The sequence below is a fragment of the Arabidopsis thaliana genome, chromosome 5 (genome assembly GCF_000001735.4).
Source record: "Arabidopsis thaliana chromosome 5, partial sequence".
NCBI classification, from domain to species: Eukaryota; Viridiplantae; Streptophyta; class Magnoliopsida; order Brassicales; family Brassicaceae; genus Arabidopsis; species Arabidopsis thaliana.
In genome coordinates, this window is record NC_003076.8 from 23539951 (window position 1) to 23559468 (window position 19518).

Below are 19518 nucleotides of genomic sequence, written 5' to 3' on the forward strand. Positions count from 1 at the left end.
TTTGATATCTTATTCTTCTTTTTTCTTTTGCAGCTTCACTATCTTGAGAGAGCATTAGATGCAGAAAAACGTTGTGGAGAAGGTTTGTCACGATAATAGAAAAAGATATAAAATAAGAATTGGTAGATTATCAAGATTCCAATTTCTGAGCTAATCAACACCCCGACACAACAAGGAAGGCTTCTTTAGAGCTTTGATCGTAGTGTGCATGTGTGTGTATGTATATTGTCGTAACGTATGATAAAAACATATAGCATATGTGTCTCAACGAGAGGATTTCATATTACAAACTTTTGCATCAATCTTTATTTTAGACTCCTAAGGCCAACATTGCCAGCAAGGAAAGACCGAGATTTGCAGCGTTGGCAACGGTTCCTGAAGCAGGAGGAGGATGTGACTGAGCTCCTCCAGTTGCATTGGAGGCAGCCAAGTTTGCAACTGGAGGCAGAGGCGGATCAATCACGTCTTTGGCCTCAAGAGGCGGGTTTGGGGCACTAGCTGGTGGTTGTGCTTCCTTGTCTGCCACGACGACTAGACCACCGGCTTCTGCTGGTAAGATTGCATAGGGCTGTTCTTTGTTCAAATCTGAGCATGGACTCTCTGCATTTGCATCAAATATAAATGATCAGCTTTATCTTTGTTTTGTATATCTATTGTTCTTTCATGACCTTGTCGAGGTTTAAACTTACTTAAGTATCTGGTAGCGGTGGCAGGGAACTCCGTGATGACTCCATCAACGCCACTCCCTGAAATGAATGTGGCAAGCTCTATTGTAGGGTCAGAGAAGTAGTCGAACGCTACGGAGATGTACTCGTTTCTTAGCACTGAAACATAAACAGAGATATTCCCTTTGTGCATTTCCTCCACAACGTTAGTCTTCCCTGTGGTAAAACTTTGGGAGACAGTGACTAGGGAAGTTCTCAAGAGATTGACAGCTTCTGCGTACTTCTTGATTTCATCGACTGATGGCTTGGGAGCACCTCCGATTTCCTTGTCAATGCTCAAGACTCTCGTGTACGGAGGGACAGCCTCAAAACTGGCCAGGACCGAACTGTCATCTGACTGAATCAAAACTTTCTGAGTTGATTGCTTGTCGAGTGTGGACTTGGCCAGAGCCGACTTAACTGCGTCTACGACTCCTAGGCCCTTCTTTGAGGCTAGGTAAGCAGCATTCTGTCAACAAACAATGCGTTAGAAGCTGCCTTGAGTAAATTTAGAAGCATTTTGGAGTTACAAAGTCTTGCCTCGATGTTGATCATAACTCCGGTGACAGCCTTTGCTTTGCTGAAGTCAAGGAAATCCGCAAGAGTAATGAACTTTCCAGCGTTTTTGTTTGCTGGATTTCTCTGGAAGCCCGTGGCAGTGAAGGGGTTCTCTATTTGTGCTGAATACAAAGATATCCCAATGCTCAGTGACTTAGTTGAGAATGAGATAGTTTCAGAAGTCTATAGTAAAACAAATCAGTTTCTTACGCTTCACAGACTGGATCTCAGCCCATGTAAGATCAAAAGAAAAAATGCCATTGGTAGGCTGGATCTCAGGAACGCTTGTGGCTCGGGACATGAAAATAGTCATGGCGGTGGTACTTGCTGTAAGGTCTGCAGCATCATGGCAGAAAGCGATTCCGTCTTTAGACATCTGAACAGAGCAGTCGATCACGTCTGCTCCATCATCGACTGCTTTCTGGTAAGCCAGATCAGTGCAGCCTGGATAGTCTCCGCTTGCTCCATTGTGAGTTATAACCAACGCATGCCCTGCTTTGGGGAGATTGCCATTTTGGTGAGAAAAGCAAGCTGCAAGAAAACAGACGCTTTAGCTTCTTCTTAATAATCAGCTATCTGAGGAAACGTATATAGCAAGTCATCTCACTGATGGATTGTGATGCTGTTGGCGGGAAATCAGTAATGACGCCATCAACAGAAAACTGGCCATTGTCCACAAACTGGAGATACTCAGCGGAGGGATCATAGCTGTAGTTAAAGCTGGTGCGCAAGTCATTGGCAAACCCTGAAGCATAGACCTCTAGACCGGCTTTGTGGGCATCAGCCACAAAAGTGGTGGCGGGCTTAAGGTACTTAGCTGAGTCAATGGGCCAAATGTAGTCTTTGGGCACAAGAACGCCTGAAGCAAAGGCCTTGATGGCTGCGAGGTTCTGCTGAATCTCACTGTACTTCTTGTTGGTGGTGGGCTCAACTGCCTCTGGGTCTTTGAACTCGAATATGAGCTTTGTCTTGGCCCTGCCCGCGTCCATCCCGATGCTCTTCAAGAAACCAATCTCTGGAGATGAGATGACATTAATGCCGCGGAATTGCAAGCTTCTCAGGTACTCGGCTGGGCTCAGCTTGTGTTCCATGTAGAAGGCATCGTACTGCACATTTGCATTGTTTGTTGTTTTGATGAATCAACAAAAAAGCTCCATATGTTGGTTAATCATGTTCTCAAAGAGAAGAAAACATACCTGAACGCTCAACCAAAACTTGGGAGGCTTGGTTCCAAGGACGTCCTCCACTGCGGAAACCGACATTTGGCCGTCGAAGATGCTAGGCCGAGAGAAGATGTTCTGGACCACTGCACAATAACATAAAAGATGAAAATGTGTGGTCGTGGTGGTGAGCATTGAAGGGATGAAATGAAAGAGAAGAAGACATACAAGTGACATTGTTGAAGATGGTGTCGGCATCGTAATCAAGGACAAACCATCCCTTGAGGTCCTGACCGTTGACCTTGTAGGTCTTCTGGGCTTTAGGGAAGACTGAAGATATGGTGGTTGCATTGTCAAGTATGATATCTGACAAGCAAAGGCCCACACCGTCCTTAGTCATCTGAAGGTTGCACAACATTGTGAGGCCAGGCGAGCTGGTGCCAATAGCCAAGTCGTTTGCAGAGGCGCTTGACTCAGGGAAAAGACCCGAGAAGCCCCCTCTGGCCACAACGGCAGGCTCTTGTCCTGGAAGATAAAAGACAGGTACGGATTCTTAGAAACAAACAAAGAGCAGGTTATGTAATATGGGGATTGAGAAGGATACTTACCATTAAGGGTGAGCCATTTCTTAGCAGGAACCGCCGCGGCAGCAGCAGGAGTCTGGGGGGCTGCAACACATAAGTGTATAAAAAGGGAGAAAAATATGATAAACCTCAGCATCTCTGTATGATTGATCCTGTTTGTAACACAAAAGAAAAGCTATCATAAGATAGAAACTTTAAAATTTAAGAAAATGTGAAAGAGGCGAGAGAGACAAGTAAAGAGATCTCACAAGGCGAAAGCAAGAACATATGACCACCTTCCTCTTCTGCCTCTTTATGCTTCTTTTTCCCTTATGGGTTTGAGATTTTGAAAGAATAAGATGAAGAAAAACGGAAGCTTGGGGCCAAAGAAAGAAGGGGTTTCAAAATTGGAATGAAGAAAAACAAGTTAGTTAATTAATAGTAAGAAAGAAACTTGGCCATCCCATTTATGGATCAAACAACTCATCCACACCTATTTTTATCTCTCCTTTCTCTCTTACCGCGTTTCTGTCGTTCATTGAGACCTTGACGTATCAAAAAAATATATACTAAAATATATCCTCCATTTTTCACTTACGTATATAAATTAGTAACACGAACAAATATTAAAAATAATTTCGTTATATTAATAAATAAAATTTTAATTTTTTTTTTTCTATATGGCCTAACCCTGAAAGGTCCCTTAACTAAAAAGGTCTCTGGAATTCAACAACGATTCAACTCTCCTCTCTGCATCTATACATCGTATTGTCGATCTCGTCTCATCTGTCTTGTCTACTCTCTGCCCCGGTAACACCTCTCTATCTTGCTTCTTCTCTCTTTAGCTTCTTCTCTGTCTCTTATAACATATCTGCTCGAACACTCTTTATCTCGTCTACTCTCTCCTTGTTGTTTCAAAAGCTATGTTTTTTTTCGAGTTTCTGTCTTATGATTGTATAGTAACAAAATTAGTCTCTCACCAACTGTGACTTTGTTTTTTTTACGTTTTTAGCTCATAGTAAAATAAACTCACTGGAACTTCATTGGTTCTGTTTCATGATTCAGAACCCTTGTCATGAAGATCACTGCCTTGCTCGTTCTCAAGTGCGATCCCGAAACACGCGAACCCGTTATCCTGGCCAACGTTTCCGACCTCTCACAATTCGGAAAATTCTCTTTTTATCGCTCTAACTTCGAAGAGTTCATTGTATTCATTGCCCGTACTGTTGCCAGAAGAACCCCTCCAGGTCAGCGCCAATCCGTCAAACACGAAGGTTCTTCTTCTTTTTTTTTGGCTCTTGGATCTGTCATATATATGTGTCCTGTTTATAATTTTGTAATTGACATCGCTGTGTTGATATGTAGAGTATAAAGTGCACGCTTACAACATAAATGGCCTCTGCGCCGTAGGATTCATGGACGACCATTATCCCGTTCGAAGTGCCTTTTCTCTTCTCAATCAGGTACAAAACAAAATCTAACTTCTGGTACGGTCTTGTTTGAAGGAAAATATTTTTTCTTTCGTTGGCATTCTGTTTTTGACAGGTATTAGATGTATACCAGAAGGATTATGGTGACACATGGAGGTTTGAAAACTCTAGTCAGCCGTGGCCATACTTAAAAGAAGCTTCAGACAAATTTCGGGTTCTAGAAGCACTAACTTTTTTGTATCTATGAATCTTGTTTAAGACTTTAGGAACTATTTGCTGTGTCAATTATTCTTACTTTTTTTTGGAATATCTTCAGGACCCGGCAGAAGCTGATAAGCTGTTGAAAATCCAGAGGGAATTGGATGAGACCAAGATTATCCTTGTAAGTGCCGTCCCTGGTTCTTGATTGTTGACCTGCATGCTTTGCTTCCTTTTTACATTCCAATACATACCAGTTCCCTCCATTAAGTTCTTGTTTCCAAGGTCGCTTAAACATGGTCGTTTTATGCTGACTTTTGTTTTATACTACAGCATAAAACCATTGATGGTGTCCTAGCCCGAGGTGAAAAGCTGGACAGCTTAGTGGAGAAGAGCTCAGAGTTAAGCCTGGCATCGAAGGTAACATTCCACCCTAGTATTACTTACTACTGTTTCTTCAGTGGATTCTGAGGGTAATGGGAGATAGATGAAATAGTTTCTGACATGAGAATATTGGTTTGTTTTGGTGTTTGGATGAAACAGATGTTTTACAAGCAAGCGAAGAAAACAAACTCATGTTGTACACTTCTCTAAGCTGTAATGCAACTCTTGAATGTCCCTCTATAGAATAGTCTACCCTACTTGAACTGCTTTCTATGAACTTATGAACATATCTCAAGGAATAAGTTGTTCCATGTCAGGTTTTAGTTTTTTTTTTTTTTGTTATGTGGGAAAAAAGATCAATGATTTTGGTCATGCATTTTATGGAATAATAGAGAAGACGCACACACACATACAAGGATAGATTTGAAGCACGAATGTGAAAATTGGGTAAACACGAAAGTCATACAGTCCTCACCAAATGGCCACTTTCATCTATAAGTAGTGTAGGGCCTTTGAAGTCCCATTTTGCACTCAAAGTTGGCCCACAGCTTATGAATGTTCGTGATCGTATAAGGCATGGAAAGAGCTTGCAGTGTGACAAATTAATAAATGCCACATTAGCGATAATGGAATCAGAAAAACAAACAAACTGGTGAAAGATAATATACCATAAATCATTTAGACTAATGTGTAGTTTTTTTTTTGGTTTTTTTTTTCTGTAATGTGTAGTTTTTATCCAAGAGATGTTAGCTAAGAATGACAGTTTCATCATATTGGGATAAAAAATTATATAAATAAAATTAACATAATTAATAATTTGTTAACTAGTAAAGCTATTGTATCGGAAAACATTATATAAGTTCAATTTTTCACGGCTTACTTTCAAGTTTAACTATGTATGTTGATGTGTATATGTATTGCATACTTTTAATGTACATTGATTGTATCGACTCTCATTTCGATGCAATCAATGAATTAGGCGTTACAAAAGAAAAAGAATACAAACTCAAGATTTTATAATCGAATCTAGATACTCTATAACATTCTAATTTTCGTAACGGCTAGTAAAATCTAAACAGTCTAAATATTCAAATTTTCGTGACAAATAGTCGAGTACAGACACTCTAAACATTCAAATTTTCGTAACGGATCAAAGACTCGAATCTATGATAATTTAATTCAACCTCTGCATTGGTTACAAATGTTCTTTTGAATTTTTGTCTTAAGGGGAATTGTGACTTTGTGAGAAAAAAGCATTGCACAAATCTGAAGAAGAAAAGTGGTATGGTACAGTTAATGGGACTACTACTACTAACATTGAAAAACGAAAAGGCTCAAAACCAAACCGCTTTAAAAGGAAGGAACCTCTCTAATATTTTTCGTATTAACTCATAACGGGCCCACAACAGTTGCAATAGTCTTTCAAAATTCTCCTCTCTAATCTCACAAAAACCTCTCCGATCTCTCGCTCTCTCAGATCTCCTCCATGGATCCCGCTTCTTCTTCTTCCTCAAATCAGCGCAACCGAATCGTCTCTTCTGGTACACTCTTTTCCCCCTCATTTTTCTTTTCGTATCTCTTCGATCTCCATGAACAAAATCCCCCAATTGAACCCAAACCCTAGAACATTATAGAGCCGTTGATGTTCTGTTTCTACTTCTGACGAGATATGTTGACTTCTCTCGCAGGGGAAAGACCAGTGATGGCTGATAATGGCGTCCAACAGGTAATTTAATTCAATCTTCTTCTTCTTCTTCTTCTATTTTGAATTATTGTAAAACCACCATCCTAGGTTTAAAATGCGTTGTTCCTTTCACCACCAGCAGGTTTCTCACGACGATGGAAGGAACATTGTTTCTTCGTCTTATAGTTCTTCCGTGGTTCCTTCTCCTGATCCCGCTCCTTATTATAACGTTCTTCAAACCCCTACCAATCTCTATCACTACGATTGGGATATCGCAAATTCTGGTAATTTTTTGTCTTCTTCTCTCTTCTAATAAATCAAACAAAATCTGTAAGTGCTCATTGCATTGTTGTGTTTTCTCTAGGCTATGCACAAGGCATCAATACTTGGGATGGATATCCACGATATGCTACTACTACCCCTGAAGCCATGCATGTGCCACCGGTTAGTATGACTTGCCCTATTTATGTTCTATCTTCCTCTTGCTACTTAATTAACTTAGTTATTCTTTATCCTCAGGTTGTCTACAATGACAATTCATCTCTTATGTACCAATATCCTGGTTATGGATTTAACCCTTATCCTTCTGTAATGTTGGAGGGACAAATTCCAGTCTCCCCAGCTTATTACCCACAACCTTTTGGTGCACCTTCTGCAATGCATTATTTACCCTCAGATATTGACCCAACATCTGCTGCTTATATGATTCCTTACGGGCAATATGGTGGAGGGAATTATTCCGGAAATCAAGGGGACATCTCTTTAACATCTCATATACCTTATCCTCAAACGATGGGTATACTTGGGCCATACGACCATAATGCTTCACAGGTTAATACTCTTCCCTCTTTAGTTTTAACTATTATGGGCTTATGTACATAACCTTTATTTGGTTTGGTTCGGTAAACATTTGCTTACTAGGAATAAAACTGCATAAAAGTGCCACTGGTTATTAGTATCACTAGTTTTTTGTGAGTCCATCTCTTTAGCTTTGTCGTGCAAGATAATGAATACATGCTGACACACTGGAAGAGCCATGATATTTTCTCATATATGATTGAACTTTCAGTTTTGTTCTTCCCTGTAATGGTTTTGGGGAATAGAGGTGTCTTTGGCATACGCCTTGGATTCAAATCAGTTCACTGTTTTATTGGCTTATCACATTTCTTTGGCACCTTTTATCAGGTAGCGTTGCATGGGAGCGGGGTTGCTTCAAGCTCTTCTTTGGGAGGTTATTATCATGTAGGATCTTACCAGAATCCTAGCTCTACCCCCTCATATTATGGAGTTGATAATCGAGTCAGATTAACCCCTGACATAGGTAAAAGACGAGAGAAGGATCAGGGCTCTATATCTAGCACCAGTGATCTGTATGGTAATCGAGGACCACGGGCATCAAGCAGGGTAAAGAGCAAGAACAGCTCCAAACCTTGCTCTACTATTGGTGATTCAGCAAGCGATTCAAGTACAGCTGGACCAAATCCCAGTTTGTACAACCATCCAGAATTTGTGACAGATTATAAGAATGCCAAATTCTTTATCGTCAAGTCATTTAGTGAAGACAATGTCCACAGAAGTATCAAGTACAATGTCTGGGCCAGTACACCGCATGGCAACAAAAAATTAGACACTGCTTATCGGGATGCTGAGAAGATGGGAGGAAAGTGTCCAATCTTTCTGTTCTTTTCGGTATGGCTTTTCCACTGTCCAATCTCTCTGTTTTCTTTCTGTATGGTTTTTTTTCGATGTAGTAGTATATATAATTCCTGGGAATAACCAAAAGCGTAATTGATAAGCTGCTTCAATGAAACAGTAAGCTTAACCAAAGTTTAAAATCTTGCAGGTAAATGCTAGTGGACAATTCTGTGGGGTGTCAGAAATGGTTGGACCTGTAGATTTTGAAAAGGATGCTGGTTACTGGCAGCAAGACAGGTGGAGTGGGCAGTTCCCAGTGAAATGGCATATTGTGAAAGATATACCGAATAACCGATTTTGTCATATTCTTTTACAAAACAATGACAACAAGCCGGTAACGCACAGCCGAGATTCTCAGGAGGTGGGCATTACTTATTTTTTTGTCTTATGATCATTGATTCAATGCTCTCTTGGTTGCGGTGCCATAGTGATATTTGTCTTGGTGTCACTGTGTTAGGTTTTATGTGGACAAGTCTTGGGCAATTTCACATTATCATGTATGACTAGGTGTATATACCCAGTAATAGGGAAATCCTTGCATATGTGTATTAGGTCAAACGTTAATAGTTGGTATAGGGATTTGGAAGCTACTTAATTATGAGGTACTTGAAAGTTATACTTTATAGTCTCCCAGGGAATTAAAGCTTGCACTTTTTGCGTTGGGTTTTCTTGAGTGGGATATTAAGCAAAAAATGGAACATAGAAGAGTAAGTTTTTGTGGTAGGGAGAGAGATTTGGAACGCATTAATTGGATGTTGCATGGATTTATAACTAAATTGATTGATGAACTGTAACAGGTGAAGCTACGCCAGGGGATTGAGATGCTTAGAATTTTCAAAGAATACGAGGCACACACATCAATCCTTGATGATTTCGGCTACTATGATGAGTTAGAGGGGCAAAAGGTGGGAGAAGATGGAACAAGGAAAAAAGCTGGGGAAGAAGAGACCTCCGTGGAGCAATTATCAGAGCGCCTTCAAGCTGTCAAAGTAGAAGATGGGAAGGAGGAGGAAAAAAAAGAGTTAATAGCTGATTGATACAGTAATAGTCAGTAGAAGGAGACATTCTTTTGGTAACAATAAGCAATGGGGTTCTCTTTTTTCTATTTGGGTGGGGATGTATACTAGAATGGTCGGGACAAAAAAAATCCAATTCCTTGTAGGCTTGTAAGCAATTATTGCTTTTGTAGCATTGTATCGTAAAACGGCAACGTTTCGCCTTTTAACAAGAGACTCGGGTTATATAACAAAAAATAAATATAAGTCTTCTTCTTCTCCAATGGCGTCTTCTTCTCTTGTTCGAATCGCTGTCGTCGGAGACATCGTAATGTTTATTATATCTTCTCTTTATCTCTCACTCGCTTTCTTTCATCTTGTTGATATGTCTTTATCTTTTTCTTCTCCTGTTAAAGCATGGCTTCTGGAACCTAGATGAAGATCGAAAGGCTCTACGAGTTCTCCAGGTCCTTTGATGTTTCCTTCTATCTTTCTCAAGCTCTCTTTTTCTATTCACACGTACTCGTGACCCTAAATCCTCTTCTGAACCTGATTTGCAGCCGGATTTGGTGCTCTTCACAGGCAGCTTCTCTGTTACTGACGTCAAATTGATTTCCTTTTTTTTTTGAATTTCTCCATTTCTCTTCACACTACCTCTAATGATTTTGATTAAAGTTAGAACATTTGAATCCAATTCCAAATTCTGTCAGGTGATTTTGGTGAAGAAAACGTCCCACTGGTTCAAAGTGTTGCCGCTCTTACTTTCCCTAAAGCAGTCATATTGGGGAATCATGATGCCTGGTTCACCCAAGATTTTCCAAGGTGTCTTGCCACTACCTAACCCTTCTCTGAATTACCGTCTTCTAGAGATTTTGGTCTTGTGCTTTGATTTTTGATCGTGGATTTCTATTTTTGTTATGTTTCTCTCAGGAAAGAAAAACAAAAACAAAACGGTGTTCAAATGCAACTCGATATGTGAGTTTTTTTCCTTATGTGACTCTCATGCTATATCAACTAATACCTATGATCAGTTACTGCTTTGAGGCTTATGTCCTTTGAATACCTCGCTCGTTGTCAGTTTCACCCTACCTATGGATTCTGCTTGCTCCTCCATTTTTTCTGCTGGTCTTTTTGGGATGCTACTTGTAATGTAACACGCTGCTGCACTGGTTGTTAATTTGTTATTATGTTCAGCCTAGTCTAGTTTGTAATGAGCATCCTGCCCAATCCCAAAGTTAAGTCGTAAAGGTTCATGAGACCTATCTCGGGGAAATAGATTTAGGGAGAGGGATTATTGGTTTAACCCAAATAATTGTTTTCTTTTGGTGTTCTTGATTTGTTTGCAAAAAAAAAAGTTGGTTTTTCTGTTTGTGATCCTTTAGCTCTATCATTATTCATGTAATTTTTGGTTTTGGTTTACTGGACACAGATTCTGAAAAGTTTTCTTATGTTTCCCTCTGCAACCAAACAGCCTTGGTGACGAGCACATAGGATATCAACGCATGGACTTCCCATCTTTTAAGCTCAGTATTGTTGGTGGTCGACCCTTTTCACATGGTGGGGATCGATTGTTTCGGAAAAATCTGCTTGTCCAGAGGTTAGCATTTGACTTACATGGCAGGAATTTCATTTATGTTGTGTATGAAGAATTTATTTGGTCAAAATAGCTTTCATCTTGCAAAAATAGAGCCTATGAATGAATTTAGGTTCAGAAGAAGATGAGCTGCCTAGATCTTTGTATCGGTAATTGAAGAAAAACGAATTGACAGTTTAGTGAATCTGCATCCCTTTCTATACTTATTTTGTGTTTGTGGGGTGATCTCTGTGAACGTACAAGTCAAGTGATTACGGGTAGCAATTTTAAACATTCTGGTTTCAAGTCAGAGAAAACTACCAGTCATTGACACTTTTATATTTTTCTAGGTATGGAGTTCATGATATGGAAGCCAGTGCTGGGAGTATTTGTCGAGCTGCACATGGAACACCGGAAGATCACGTGGCTATAATTCTCGCTCACAATGGGCCAACAGGTGCATCAACCTTTAAACCTTTCTTATTGGTCTAGTCTTACGCCAATCAGGTTTAACATATAAATATTAAGTAGCGGTTTTCTTTGCAGGTCTTGGTTGGCAAGCAGAGGATATATGTGGAAAAGACTGGGGGGCTGAAGGCGGTGACCATGGTGATCCAGGTGAAATAATTTACCATCTTTTCAATTCGGCATCAGTAGCATTTCCCATGTTTTAGACTCCAAAATGCTGATTGTAGTTAGTTTGGTGAAATCTCATTGTAATGTTTCAGATCTAGAGCAGGCGATACGACAGTTGAAGGAGACGACTAAGTTGTCGATTCCTTTAGTTGTGTTTGGGCACATGCATAAGGAGCTGCAACGGGGGAAAGGAAATCGGAAAATGGTAGTGCAAGATAGTGACAACCAGACTGTGTATGTGAACGGTGCAATAGTTCCAAGGGTTAAAGAGGCAAAGAAAAGAGGAGCAGCAGAGTCTGAGAGTGGTGGCACAACAAGAGCTTTCACATTGGTGGAGATTTTAGATGGGAAAATCAAGAAAATAGCAGAAATTTGGGTACATGTAAATGGAAGTATGGCTAAGATTGTGGAGGAAAATACTTTGTTTGAAGATGTAACCTGATTTGAAATTTAAACAATTAATTCGGGACAAGACTGTAATAACTAATTATACATTTGTCTTGGCGAACAAGTCCCTTTTAGAAAGCATAGCTATTAAATTAATAGTAGGGAAAATTATTTACGAAATTATTTGGTAAAAGAATTTGGGAGAACAAACTCCGGTCGGCGCCGTGTTTTAGAACCCTACTTGTTGTTCTTCCTTCTTAATCGCTCTCCGGTCGGCGCCGTGTTTTTCGCGTCTCTCTCAAACTCCAATTCTCTATTTTCCGACCAACAGAGAGTAGCGACTGGTTATTTTCTGTAAATTTCTGATATTTATCGCTTTTTCTCTGGGGGTTTTCTAAGGTTTTACTTGGAATCCAAATCGATGTTTATTGTGATGTTTAGCTAGTTATGGAATTGTTGGGTGGAGTTGTTCGCAGTGACGTAGAAGTAGCATACTCTCGAGTGCAGTGATGATTCTGAAGCAGCTGAAACAATTTACCTGTAACAAAGCTAAACCCTTTTTACTCATGTTTCCTTTCAATGTCTGAAACTTGTTTGCTGAATGTTTTTTTTTCCAACCTTGATGTCATTTTGCAGTGTCTGCTACTCGCAGAAATGCTGTTTTCAAAACTGATGTTAAACGGCTTGCAAGGTTCTATGGCTCTCCTGCTGTTTGCGAATCTTTAACAACATCTAAAATTCCCAAAAGACTCTCAAAAGATGATCGGCGAGCTTTGGTGGAGTCCTTTGTCAACGAGTAATTCTTTCTCCATCGATTAGTTTTCCCATATTCTGTAGAGGTTCACATGTCAACTAGATAGCAATATGTGCAGCTGTATGAATCTCAAGGTCCTGAACATAGGTACTGTTTGTTTGCAGATACAGAGCAACTAATGCTGGTAGATTCCCTTCATTGGATGCTACTCACAAGCAAGTGGGAGGCTCTTATTACATTGTCAGGGACATCTTTCAAGAGCTGAAACTCAAACCAAAAGCACATATGCCAATCGTAGCTAAAGCCCTCTCAGAAGTCTCTTCTTCTGTACCAGGTGATGCTTCCTCACACTCCTCTCCAGCACCTGTGCCAACCGTTGAAGCTAAAGCCCTCTCAGAAGTCTCTCCTTCTGTACCAGCTGATGCTTCCTCACACTTGTCTCCATCACCTGTGCCAATCGTAGAAGCTAAAGCCCTCTCAGAAGTCTCTCCTTCCGTACCAGCTGATACTTCCTCGCACTTCTCTCCAGCACCTGTGCCAATCGTAGAAGCAGAAGCCCTCTCAGTAGTCTCTCCTTCTGTACCAGCTGATACTTCCTCACACTTCTCTCCAGCACCTGTGCCAATCGTAGAAGCTAAAACCCTCTCAGAAGTCTCTCCCTCTGTACCAGATGATGCTTCCTCACACTTCTCTCCTGTGGTTGTTGAACCTGAGTTTCAAGTAAAGAAAAAATCTTGCTTTGGTGTGATCAGTTTAATTTCCTTAGGCTTCAGTTATCAATTGGCTTAGTTATCCTTGTTTCTGTTTCACAGGCTGGCAGTGTGGATATTGAGATAGGAAGTGAGCAGAGGCCGGATATAATAGATACTTCTCACTCTAATTCTGATGATGAAAGTAATTTCCAGGGCAACAACCTTGTCATTACTGCAAAAGATGACAAAAGAGAAACAGAGGCAACTCAGGGAATAGAAAACTCGGAGACTGATGAAGAGAGGAACTTGACGCACTTAGGCAATCAAGAGTCAAAAGCAGACCATCTTGAAGGAGCTGATGTTTCAGCAGATGTTGTGCCTACTGAGACCAGGTATCAAATGCATACAACTAGGTCTCTTCTTTACTGGTCCGATCCTTATATTAGGATAATTTACTTCATTGATGGATCTCTTGTTTTTGAGTAATAGAAAAAGTCATTCAAGTTGATCATATTGGCACCACTTCAGTTTGAATTCTTATATCTTTTGTTTTTACAGACAAATTTCAGAGACAGGAGCCGGTGAGGTGAAAGAGACGGAAACTGGTGAGGTGAAAGAAAGGTCAAGTTCGTGGAGCAACATAATGTCATTTGCGAAAGAATTTGCGAACTTTTGGAGATGAGGGTAGATATAGCCAGGGAGCTTTAGACACGCTCAGGAAGGGTAGGTAGAGGTGTGTAAAGTATACCAGTAGAAGCTGTTTTGTTTTGACATTTTGCGCAAAGGTTTGGAATCGACCAAGATGTCTTAATCTAGACTATTATTGTCCTGCTGGCTATGAGTCTAGATTAAAACACACAACAGTTTTAGAGGCTTGTTTTGTGATCGACCATTTTGTACAAAGGTATAGAATCTCCCAAGATGTTTAACATGGTAATCTATACTATCGTTGTCCTACTCACAATGAGTCTAGATCAAAGCTCGTATTTTCGCTAATTCATTGTTTGTTCTACAGAACTACAAATCCAAATAAATACTCGAATAGACATTATTTCATAGCAATTTTTATACATGTCGAATAAAGACTTCATTTCATAGCAATTTTGATACATGTTCCCGTAGTGGTACAACCAAAACAAAATGTGTTGGAAAGTTGGTGCCGCAGACAGCAGTAGCATAGCTCTAGCTCCCACGGTATGTGGAGAAAGAAAAAGGTGCAAGCAACAGTGGGACATGGAAATGCTCCCATTTCTGTGATTCTGTAACCTGAAATACAATGGAAACATAGGGAAAGAAGCAGCCTGGGGAATACTTTGCAGTGTCGAAGCTAATCCTATATGTCCCTGGATTCAAAGCGTCAACCAAATCCATCAGTGGCCCACTGCGCCCATCTCTATCAGTAGCTGATGTGCCCACACTGGACCAGACCCCACCACCTCCATGAACAAAGGAAGGACCGGTAGTACCACTCCACACTTCTAAGTGCACTTCAACACCTGCAGCTGGAGCACCACGTGAGACGTCTAAGACATGAGTCGTGATCGGTGGCCTACTTCTCTTGGGAGCTTTTGCTTCAGCTGCAACATTCAAATGCCCTCCAATGATTCTCAGACGATCTTACAAAGCGAGAAAGTAGAAAAGGTCACACAGATAACAAAGATAGCCATAAGGGTAAATCCTTGTATTCCAAAAGACACATACTTGATATCATACTGAATCCTAACAGGTTCAAACCCACACAGTCAAACACAAAACTTTGACAAGGAAAAGATTTGGTAAATCATCAATATACCTTGAGGTTTTGTTGAAACAGGAGAGCTAGAGCTGTCAGTTTCTGATATAACTTTAGCCTTATCGGAGAACAGCTTTGCCATTCGTAGCTCTGTTATTTTCATTTGTTCCATAGCAGCAATCTCAAGCTCCACTATTGGCCTATTTTCATACCTTTCCTGAAAAAGAGACGATTTGATGAATATGTAACTTTCTCATTCACTCACACTCAACAAAAACTGATTTGGAAATGCAAAAGTTGACCTTTAACGCATGGAGCATCTCAGCGTGAGTCCTGCCAGAAGCGCAAATAATGAAGATAAAGCCAAACTTCTTTTTGTAAAGTACATTCCATTCGGCAAGCTCCTAAGAAATTGAAAACAATTGATCATCAGAAGAAGAAATCACTGAAGAGATGAAGGAAAAAAAAAGTGAAGATCCATCACCTGTAAAGCAGAAGCAGAAGTTGTGGCAAAGGCGGTTGACTGTTCTGATACGCTCCGACGAGCAAAATCGGAGTTGATAGAAGGTGAAGGAGTATTCCCAATCTGAGGATGAGCAGAGAAAGCTTCAAGCCAATCTGTCACATTAACTTGGTTGAACCAGATGTCTCTTGCAGTATATATTGCTTCTTGAGAAGTTAACGGTCCAGACGTAGACATCTGCTTCGCGAATTCGGAGCTTCCACAGCAAACCTTCCATTCATCTTCTCCGATCTCCATCGCCATTTTTTCTCTCTTTTCTCCAATCCTCACTTCTGTTGACTGGTGTAAGATCAAAAGTCATCTAATTGGGCCTTTTCATAAACGGGCTTTTCAAAAATGGGCCTTTTCTTTATCTTCTTCCTTTTTTTATTCATCATCTTCTATATGTGAATTATTCAGAAACAGAAGCGAGAAGTTTCTTACAATTTGTAAAGAGATCTGTTTTAGGGTTTTGCCTTGTTCTTGTGGCGGGAATAACAAAGACATCGCCGATATGGGGAAAGACGAAGAGGAAATGCGAGGTGAGATCGAGGAGCGACTAATCAATGAAGAGTACAAGATCTGGAAGAAGAACACTCCTTTCCTCTACGATCTCGTTATTACTCACGCTCTCGAGTGGCCTTCACTTACTGTTGAATGGCTTCCTGACCGTGAAGAACCTTCCGGTAAAGACTACTCCGTTCAGAAGATGATTCTCGGTACCCATACCTCCGAGAGCGAGCCCAATTACTTGATGCTAGCCCAAGTTCAGCTTCCTCTTGACGATACCGAGAGTGAAGCTCGTCAGTACGATGATGACCGCTCTGAATTTGGTGGCTTTGGCTGTGCAACTGGAAAGGTGCGATTTTTTATTTTTGTTTCTCATTTCCAACTTTCTAGATTTGATTCTAGGGTTATAACGAGGTAAAGGATGATAAATGTTAGTTTGATTGCTTGTGTAGGTACAAATTATCCAGCAGATAAATCATGATGGTGAGGTTAATCGAGCTCGCTATATGCCTCAAAACCCTTTCATAATTGCTACCAAGACAGTTAATGCGGAGGTCTATGTTTTCGATTACAGTAAGCATCCATCTAAGCCTCCTCTTGATGGGGCTTGTAATCCTGATTTAAAGCTTAGAGGTCACAGCTCTGAGGGATATGGTCTCTCTTGGAGTAAGTTCAAGCAGGGTCATTTGCTTAGTGGCTCTGATGATGCTCAGATCTGCTTGTGGGATATTAACGCTACTCCTAAAAACAAATCTCTGGACGCTCAGCAGATTTTTAAGGTAATGCTTTGGATTTCTATTCGTTTTTAGTTTTGTTTTGTATCATCTAGAAAGGAAGGAATTGCACCCACTTAACGGAATCAGTTACACTTATGAAAGCTCATAGATAGATATTCAGGTTGGTTTCTGTGTTTTCCTTGCTGATGATTATTTTCTGAACTTAAGGCTCATGAAGGGGTTGTGGAAGATGTTGCATGGCATCTGAGACATGAGTACCTGTTTGGATCAGTTGGAGATGACCAATACCTTCTCATATGGGATCTGCGTTCTCCATCTGCCAGTAAACCAGTACAGTCTGTGGTTGCTCATTCGATGGAGGTGAGTTTGCAATATATTAGCTTTAGATACAGATAATACTTCTGGTTTTTAAGCTTGCTTTCCTTAACACTAAAAACCATTGAATCATATTGCCTCGTATGTATTTGCTAATTGTTGAGTTGTTTGAAATGCCTTAGGTTAACTGCTTAGCCTTCAATCCATTTAATGAGTGGGTTGTGGCAACAGGATCAACTGACAAGACTGTTAAATTATTCGATCTACGGAAGCTAAGCACCGCTCTTCACACATTTGATAGCCACAAGTAAGAATGATACGCCATAAATATTGCCGCTTTGAGATGGATTTTGTGTTACTAAGAAGTATTTACAAGTTACAGCAACATCACTAACCTTAATTATGTGCTTGATCTCCAGAGAGGAGGTTTTTCAAGTTGGTTGGAACCCAAAGAACGAGACTATTTTAGCTTCATGTTGCCTTGGTAGAAGACTTATGGTTTGGGACCTTAGCAGGTTTGGGCCGTAGACTTTAGTTCTTTAGTTTAATGTTCATGTATGGTCATGGAGGAGCAATATTGATATGTTTGAGGGTGTCTTATGATAGGATCGATGAGGAACAGACAGTGGAGGACGCAGAAGACGGCCCACCTGAGCTGCTGTTTATTCACGGTGGTCACACTAGCAAAATTTCAGATTTCTCGTGGAACCCTTGTGAAGATTGGGTTATTTCCAGTGTTGCTGAGGACAACATACTCCAAATATGGCAAATGGCTGAAAACATCTATCATGATGAGGATGACGCTCCAGGGGAAGAACCATCAAAAGCTTCTTAGCTTGTTATTTAGTATCCAAAGCGCACTGATCTTATGGGACAGTATTTATTTATACATCTCTGCTATTGTTTAGTTCAAGTATTTAGTGTTCATTGTGTAAAATGAGGCATGAGAGGATGGTAGCAAGTGGGAATTTTTCTTTATAACATGAAGGAGTTGATTCTAATCTCACTAAGTAGTGTCAACCAAAGCTATAACTCTTAGTTTATACCCAGATTGGGCGACATTAGAAAGAAATTACAAATTTGAATCAAAGTCTCTGACATAAAATTTCAAACTGAAAGTCACTTGTCACAATGGTCCTTATTAAAGCTACTGGATAGCTTGGTTTGATTTGATATTGATAAATGATAACTAGCAATCGAAAAGAGATCTGTATTGGGAAGCCTCGTCAGCCATCTCCTGAATGCTCCTATCAACCCGGTCTTTATCTAGATCAAGCTTCTGCTTCAGTTCCTTCTCCTTCTCATCAAGCTACAAGAAGATACCACCATAAGATTTGTATAAAACCAAAGCTAGGAATGTGATCAAAATGCAACAACTTACAGCATCATAGATTTCATCATTCTTCTCAAAGTCACCACCTTTACGAGGCAAGATATGAATGTGTACATGGGGAACAGTCTGTCCCGCTTGAGGGCCATCCTAAGCCATTTTCATGAAACCAAAGTTAGATCGTTTCAATTCCAATCCATTAAGATTTAGACGCAAGAAACAATGACGAAAGAAAGGAGATGTTTAGTTTACTTGGATGGCTAATGTGAGAGAAGACGCATTATGGAAGGTCTCAAGCTTAGAGCCAACCTTCTGAGCAGTAAGCCACAGGTCACTGGTCTCATCAGCTGTAAGATCAGTAAATCGTGGCACAAGGCGTCTCGGGCAGACAAGAACATGTGCTCGTCTGGTTAAAGTCATCCAATAGAACTCAATTTACAAAACAAAACCGAAAAATGAAGAACACACAAAAAAAAGAAGGATATGACCTGCAAAAAATAGATGAAAAAGAAGGTCAGAAGAAAGTTGAAGAGGTTCGATGAATAATTAGAGAGGAATGAGGCATACCAGGAAGAAGCGGACGGAGATTAACCATGGCATAAGAGAGAGGCGTTGCGTAGAACACTTCACGGGGATCGATTTTGTACGGCCCAAATGCGTACGAAGAACAAGTAGACGACATCTGCAGCAATCAAAACACTCAAAAATCAATCCTTCTAACTTGTAAAGTAGAGACAAAATGTTGGATCGTATAAGGAACTTACCTTTCTCTGACAACGAATACTAGATAAGATCGTCTTCCCGGTTACTTGCAGGTTCAGCATCTCAGCTCCGCCTCCGTCGCCATGAAAGTCACAGTTAACGCCTTTCCCTTTTCTTTCTTACGGGCTTGAAGAAACCCATAACACCTTATTGGGCCATTACTGAAGCCCAAATAACATTAAAATCAATTAAAAATTGAGTTGAGAAAGGGAGAGAG

General features: G+C 40.3%; 8 protein-coding genes across 18 annotated transcripts; 5 read left to right on the top strand and 3 right to left on the bottom strand.

Moving 5' to 3' along the window:
* Nucleotides 1–98: 98 nt before the first annotated feature.
* SVL5 (SHV3-like 5) lies at nucleotides 99–3395 on the bottom strand. Its single transcript, NM_125202.2, has 9 exons — nucleotides 3255–3395; nucleotides 3031–3158; nucleotides 2651–2947; nucleotides 2459–2568; nucleotides 1870–2368; nucleotides 1473–1793; nucleotides 1245–1384; nucleotides 690–1173; nucleotides 99–600 (listed from the first exon to the last, which is right to left on the bottom strand). Exons 2-9 carry the CDS (start codon nucleotides 3140–3142, stop codon nucleotides 311–313), a joined length of 2253 nt encoding a protein of 750 aa, NP_200625.1. The 5' UTR covers nucleotides 3143–3158; nucleotides 3255–3395; the 3' UTR covers nucleotides 99–310.
* Nucleotides 3396–3701: 306 nt separating this feature from the next.
* On the top strand, nucleotides 3702–5810 carry ATYKT62 (Synaptobrevin family protein; the record flags this gene model as incomplete). Of its 2 annotated transcripts, NM_001345292.1 has the most annotated exons (8): nucleotides 3702–3795; nucleotides 4051–4259; nucleotides 4351–4448; nucleotides 4531–4629; nucleotides 4732–4797; nucleotides 4947–5033; nucleotides 5157–5335; nucleotides 5692–5810. In NM_001345292.1, the coding sequence occupies 6 exons, from the start codon at nucleotides 4061–4063 to the stop codon at nucleotides 5205–5207; spliced, it is 600 nt and encodes a 199-aa protein (NP_001318826.1). In that variant the 3' UTR covers nucleotides 5208–5335; nucleotides 5692–5810. The 2 variants fall into 2 exon arrangements, with proteins under 2 accessions (NP_001318826.1, NP_200626.1); NM_125203.2 differs by lacking the exon at nucleotides 3702–3795 and having other exon boundaries at nucleotides 4061–4259; nucleotides 5157–5340.
* Nucleotides 5811–6378: 568 nt separating this feature from the next.
* Nucleotides 6379–9655, top strand: ECT10 (evolutionarily conserved C-terminal region 10). Of its 2 annotated transcripts, none has more exons than NM_125204.3 (8): nucleotides 6379–6538; nucleotides 6686–6723; nucleotides 6824–6965; nucleotides 7046–7125; nucleotides 7201–7512; nucleotides 7867–8370; nucleotides 8525–8737; nucleotides 9174–9655. In NM_125204.3, the coding sequence occupies exons 1-8, from the start codon at nucleotides 6484–6486 to the stop codon at nucleotides 9411–9413; spliced, it is 1584 nt and encodes a 527-aa protein (NP_200627.2). In that variant the 5' UTR covers nucleotides 6379–6483; the 3' UTR covers nucleotides 9414–9655. The 2 variants fall into 2 exon arrangements, with proteins under 2 accessions (NP_200627.2, NP_974954.1); NM_203225.1 differs by having other exon boundaries at nucleotides 6423–6538; nucleotides 6821–6965; nucleotides 9174–9599.
* AT5G58200 (Calcineurin-like metallo-phosphoesterase superfamily protein) lies at nucleotides 9600–12102 on the top strand. Of its 2 annotated transcripts, NM_001203636.1 has the most exons (9): nucleotides 9600–9699; nucleotides 9788–9838; nucleotides 9932–9953; nucleotides 10082–10193; nucleotides 10302–10346; nucleotides 10843–10968; nucleotides 11295–11401; nucleotides 11491–11562; nucleotides 11673–12078. In NM_001203636.1, the coding sequence occupies exons 1-9, from the start codon at nucleotides 9655–9657 to the stop codon at nucleotides 12020–12022; spliced, it is 930 nt and encodes a 309-aa protein (NP_001190565.1). In that variant the 5' UTR covers nucleotides 9600–9654; the 3' UTR covers nucleotides 12023–12078. The 2 variants fall into 2 exon arrangements, with proteins under 2 accessions (NP_001190565.1, NP_200628.2); NM_125205.2 differs by having other exon boundaries at nucleotides 9684–9838; nucleotides 9932–10193; nucleotides 11673–12102.
* Nucleotides 12103–12143: 41 nt separating this feature from the next.
* AT5G58210 (hydroxyproline-rich glycoprotein family protein) lies at nucleotides 12144–14452 on the top strand. Of its 4 annotated transcripts, none has more exons than NM_001085296.1 (6): nucleotides 12144–12311; nucleotides 12409–12507; nucleotides 12604–12763; nucleotides 12886–13441; nucleotides 13534–13805; nucleotides 13972–14452. In NM_001085296.1, exons 2-6 carry the CDS (start codon nucleotides 12477–12479, stop codon nucleotides 14093–14095), a joined length of 1143 nt encoding a protein of 380 aa, NP_001078765.1. In that variant the 5' UTR covers nucleotides 12144–12311; nucleotides 12409–12476; the 3' UTR covers nucleotides 14096–14452. The 4 variants fall into 4 exon arrangements, with proteins under 4 accessions (NP_001078765.1, NP_200629.2, NP_974956.1 ...); NM_203227.2 differs by having other exon boundaries at nucleotides 12163–12321; nucleotides 12444–12507; nucleotides 13972–14407; NM_203226.1 differs by having other exon boundaries at nucleotides 12173–12321; nucleotides 13972–14396.
* On the bottom strand, nucleotides 14436–16051 carry TTL (transthyretin-like protein). 3 transcript variants are annotated; one of them, NM_001037017.3, is made up of 4 exons: nucleotides 15630–16051; nucleotides 15448–15549; nucleotides 15206–15362; nucleotides 14436–14990 (listed from the first exon to the last, which is right to left on the bottom strand). In NM_001037017.3, exons 1-4 carry the CDS (start codon nucleotides 15909–15911, stop codon nucleotides 14596–14598), a joined length of 936 nt encoding a protein of 311 aa, NP_001032094.1. In that variant the 5' UTR covers nucleotides 15912–16051; the 3' UTR covers nucleotides 14436–14595. The 3 variants fall into 3 exon arrangements, with proteins under 3 accessions (NP_001032094.1, NP_200630.1, NP_001032093.1); NM_125207.5 differs by having other exon boundaries at nucleotides 14446–15029; NM_001037016.2 differs by having other exon boundaries at nucleotides 14450–14915; nucleotides 15630–15931.
* A 10-nt stretch (nucleotides 16052–16061) lies between these two features.
* On the top strand, nucleotides 16062–18295 carry MSI1 (Transducin/WD40 repeat-like superfamily protein). The gene is made up of 6 exons (NM_125208.3): nucleotides 16062–16506; nucleotides 16610–16936; nucleotides 17102–17254; nucleotides 17392–17516; nucleotides 17629–17724; nucleotides 17816–18295. The coding sequence occupies exons 1-6, from the start codon at nucleotides 16162–16164 to the stop codon at nucleotides 18042–18044; spliced, it is 1275 nt and encodes a 424-aa protein (NP_200631.1). The 5' UTR covers nucleotides 16062–16161; the 3' UTR covers nucleotides 18045–18295.
* Nucleotides 18164–19403, bottom strand: FHIT (FRAGILE HISTIDINE TRIAD; the record flags this gene model as incomplete). 3 transcript variants are annotated; one of them, NM_125209.3, is made up of 5 exons in its annotated part: nucleotides 19304–19403; nucleotides 19107–19221; nucleotides 18792–18940; nucleotides 18591–18689; nucleotides 18164–18518 (listed from the first exon to the last, which is right to left on the bottom strand). In NM_125209.3, exons 1-5 carry the CDS (start codon nucleotides 19361–19363, stop codon nucleotides 18399–18401), a joined length of 543 nt encoding a protein of 180 aa, NP_200632.2. In that variant the 5' UTR covers nucleotides 19364–19403. The 3 variants fall into 3 exon arrangements, with proteins under 3 accessions (NP_200632.2, NP_974957.1, NP_001331086.1); NM_001345293.1 differs by having other exon boundaries at nucleotides 18399–18518; nucleotides 18792–19027; NM_203228.2 differs by lacking the exon at nucleotides 19304–19403 and having other exon boundaries at nucleotides 19107–19251.
* Nucleotides 19404–19518: the final 115 nt, after the last annotated feature.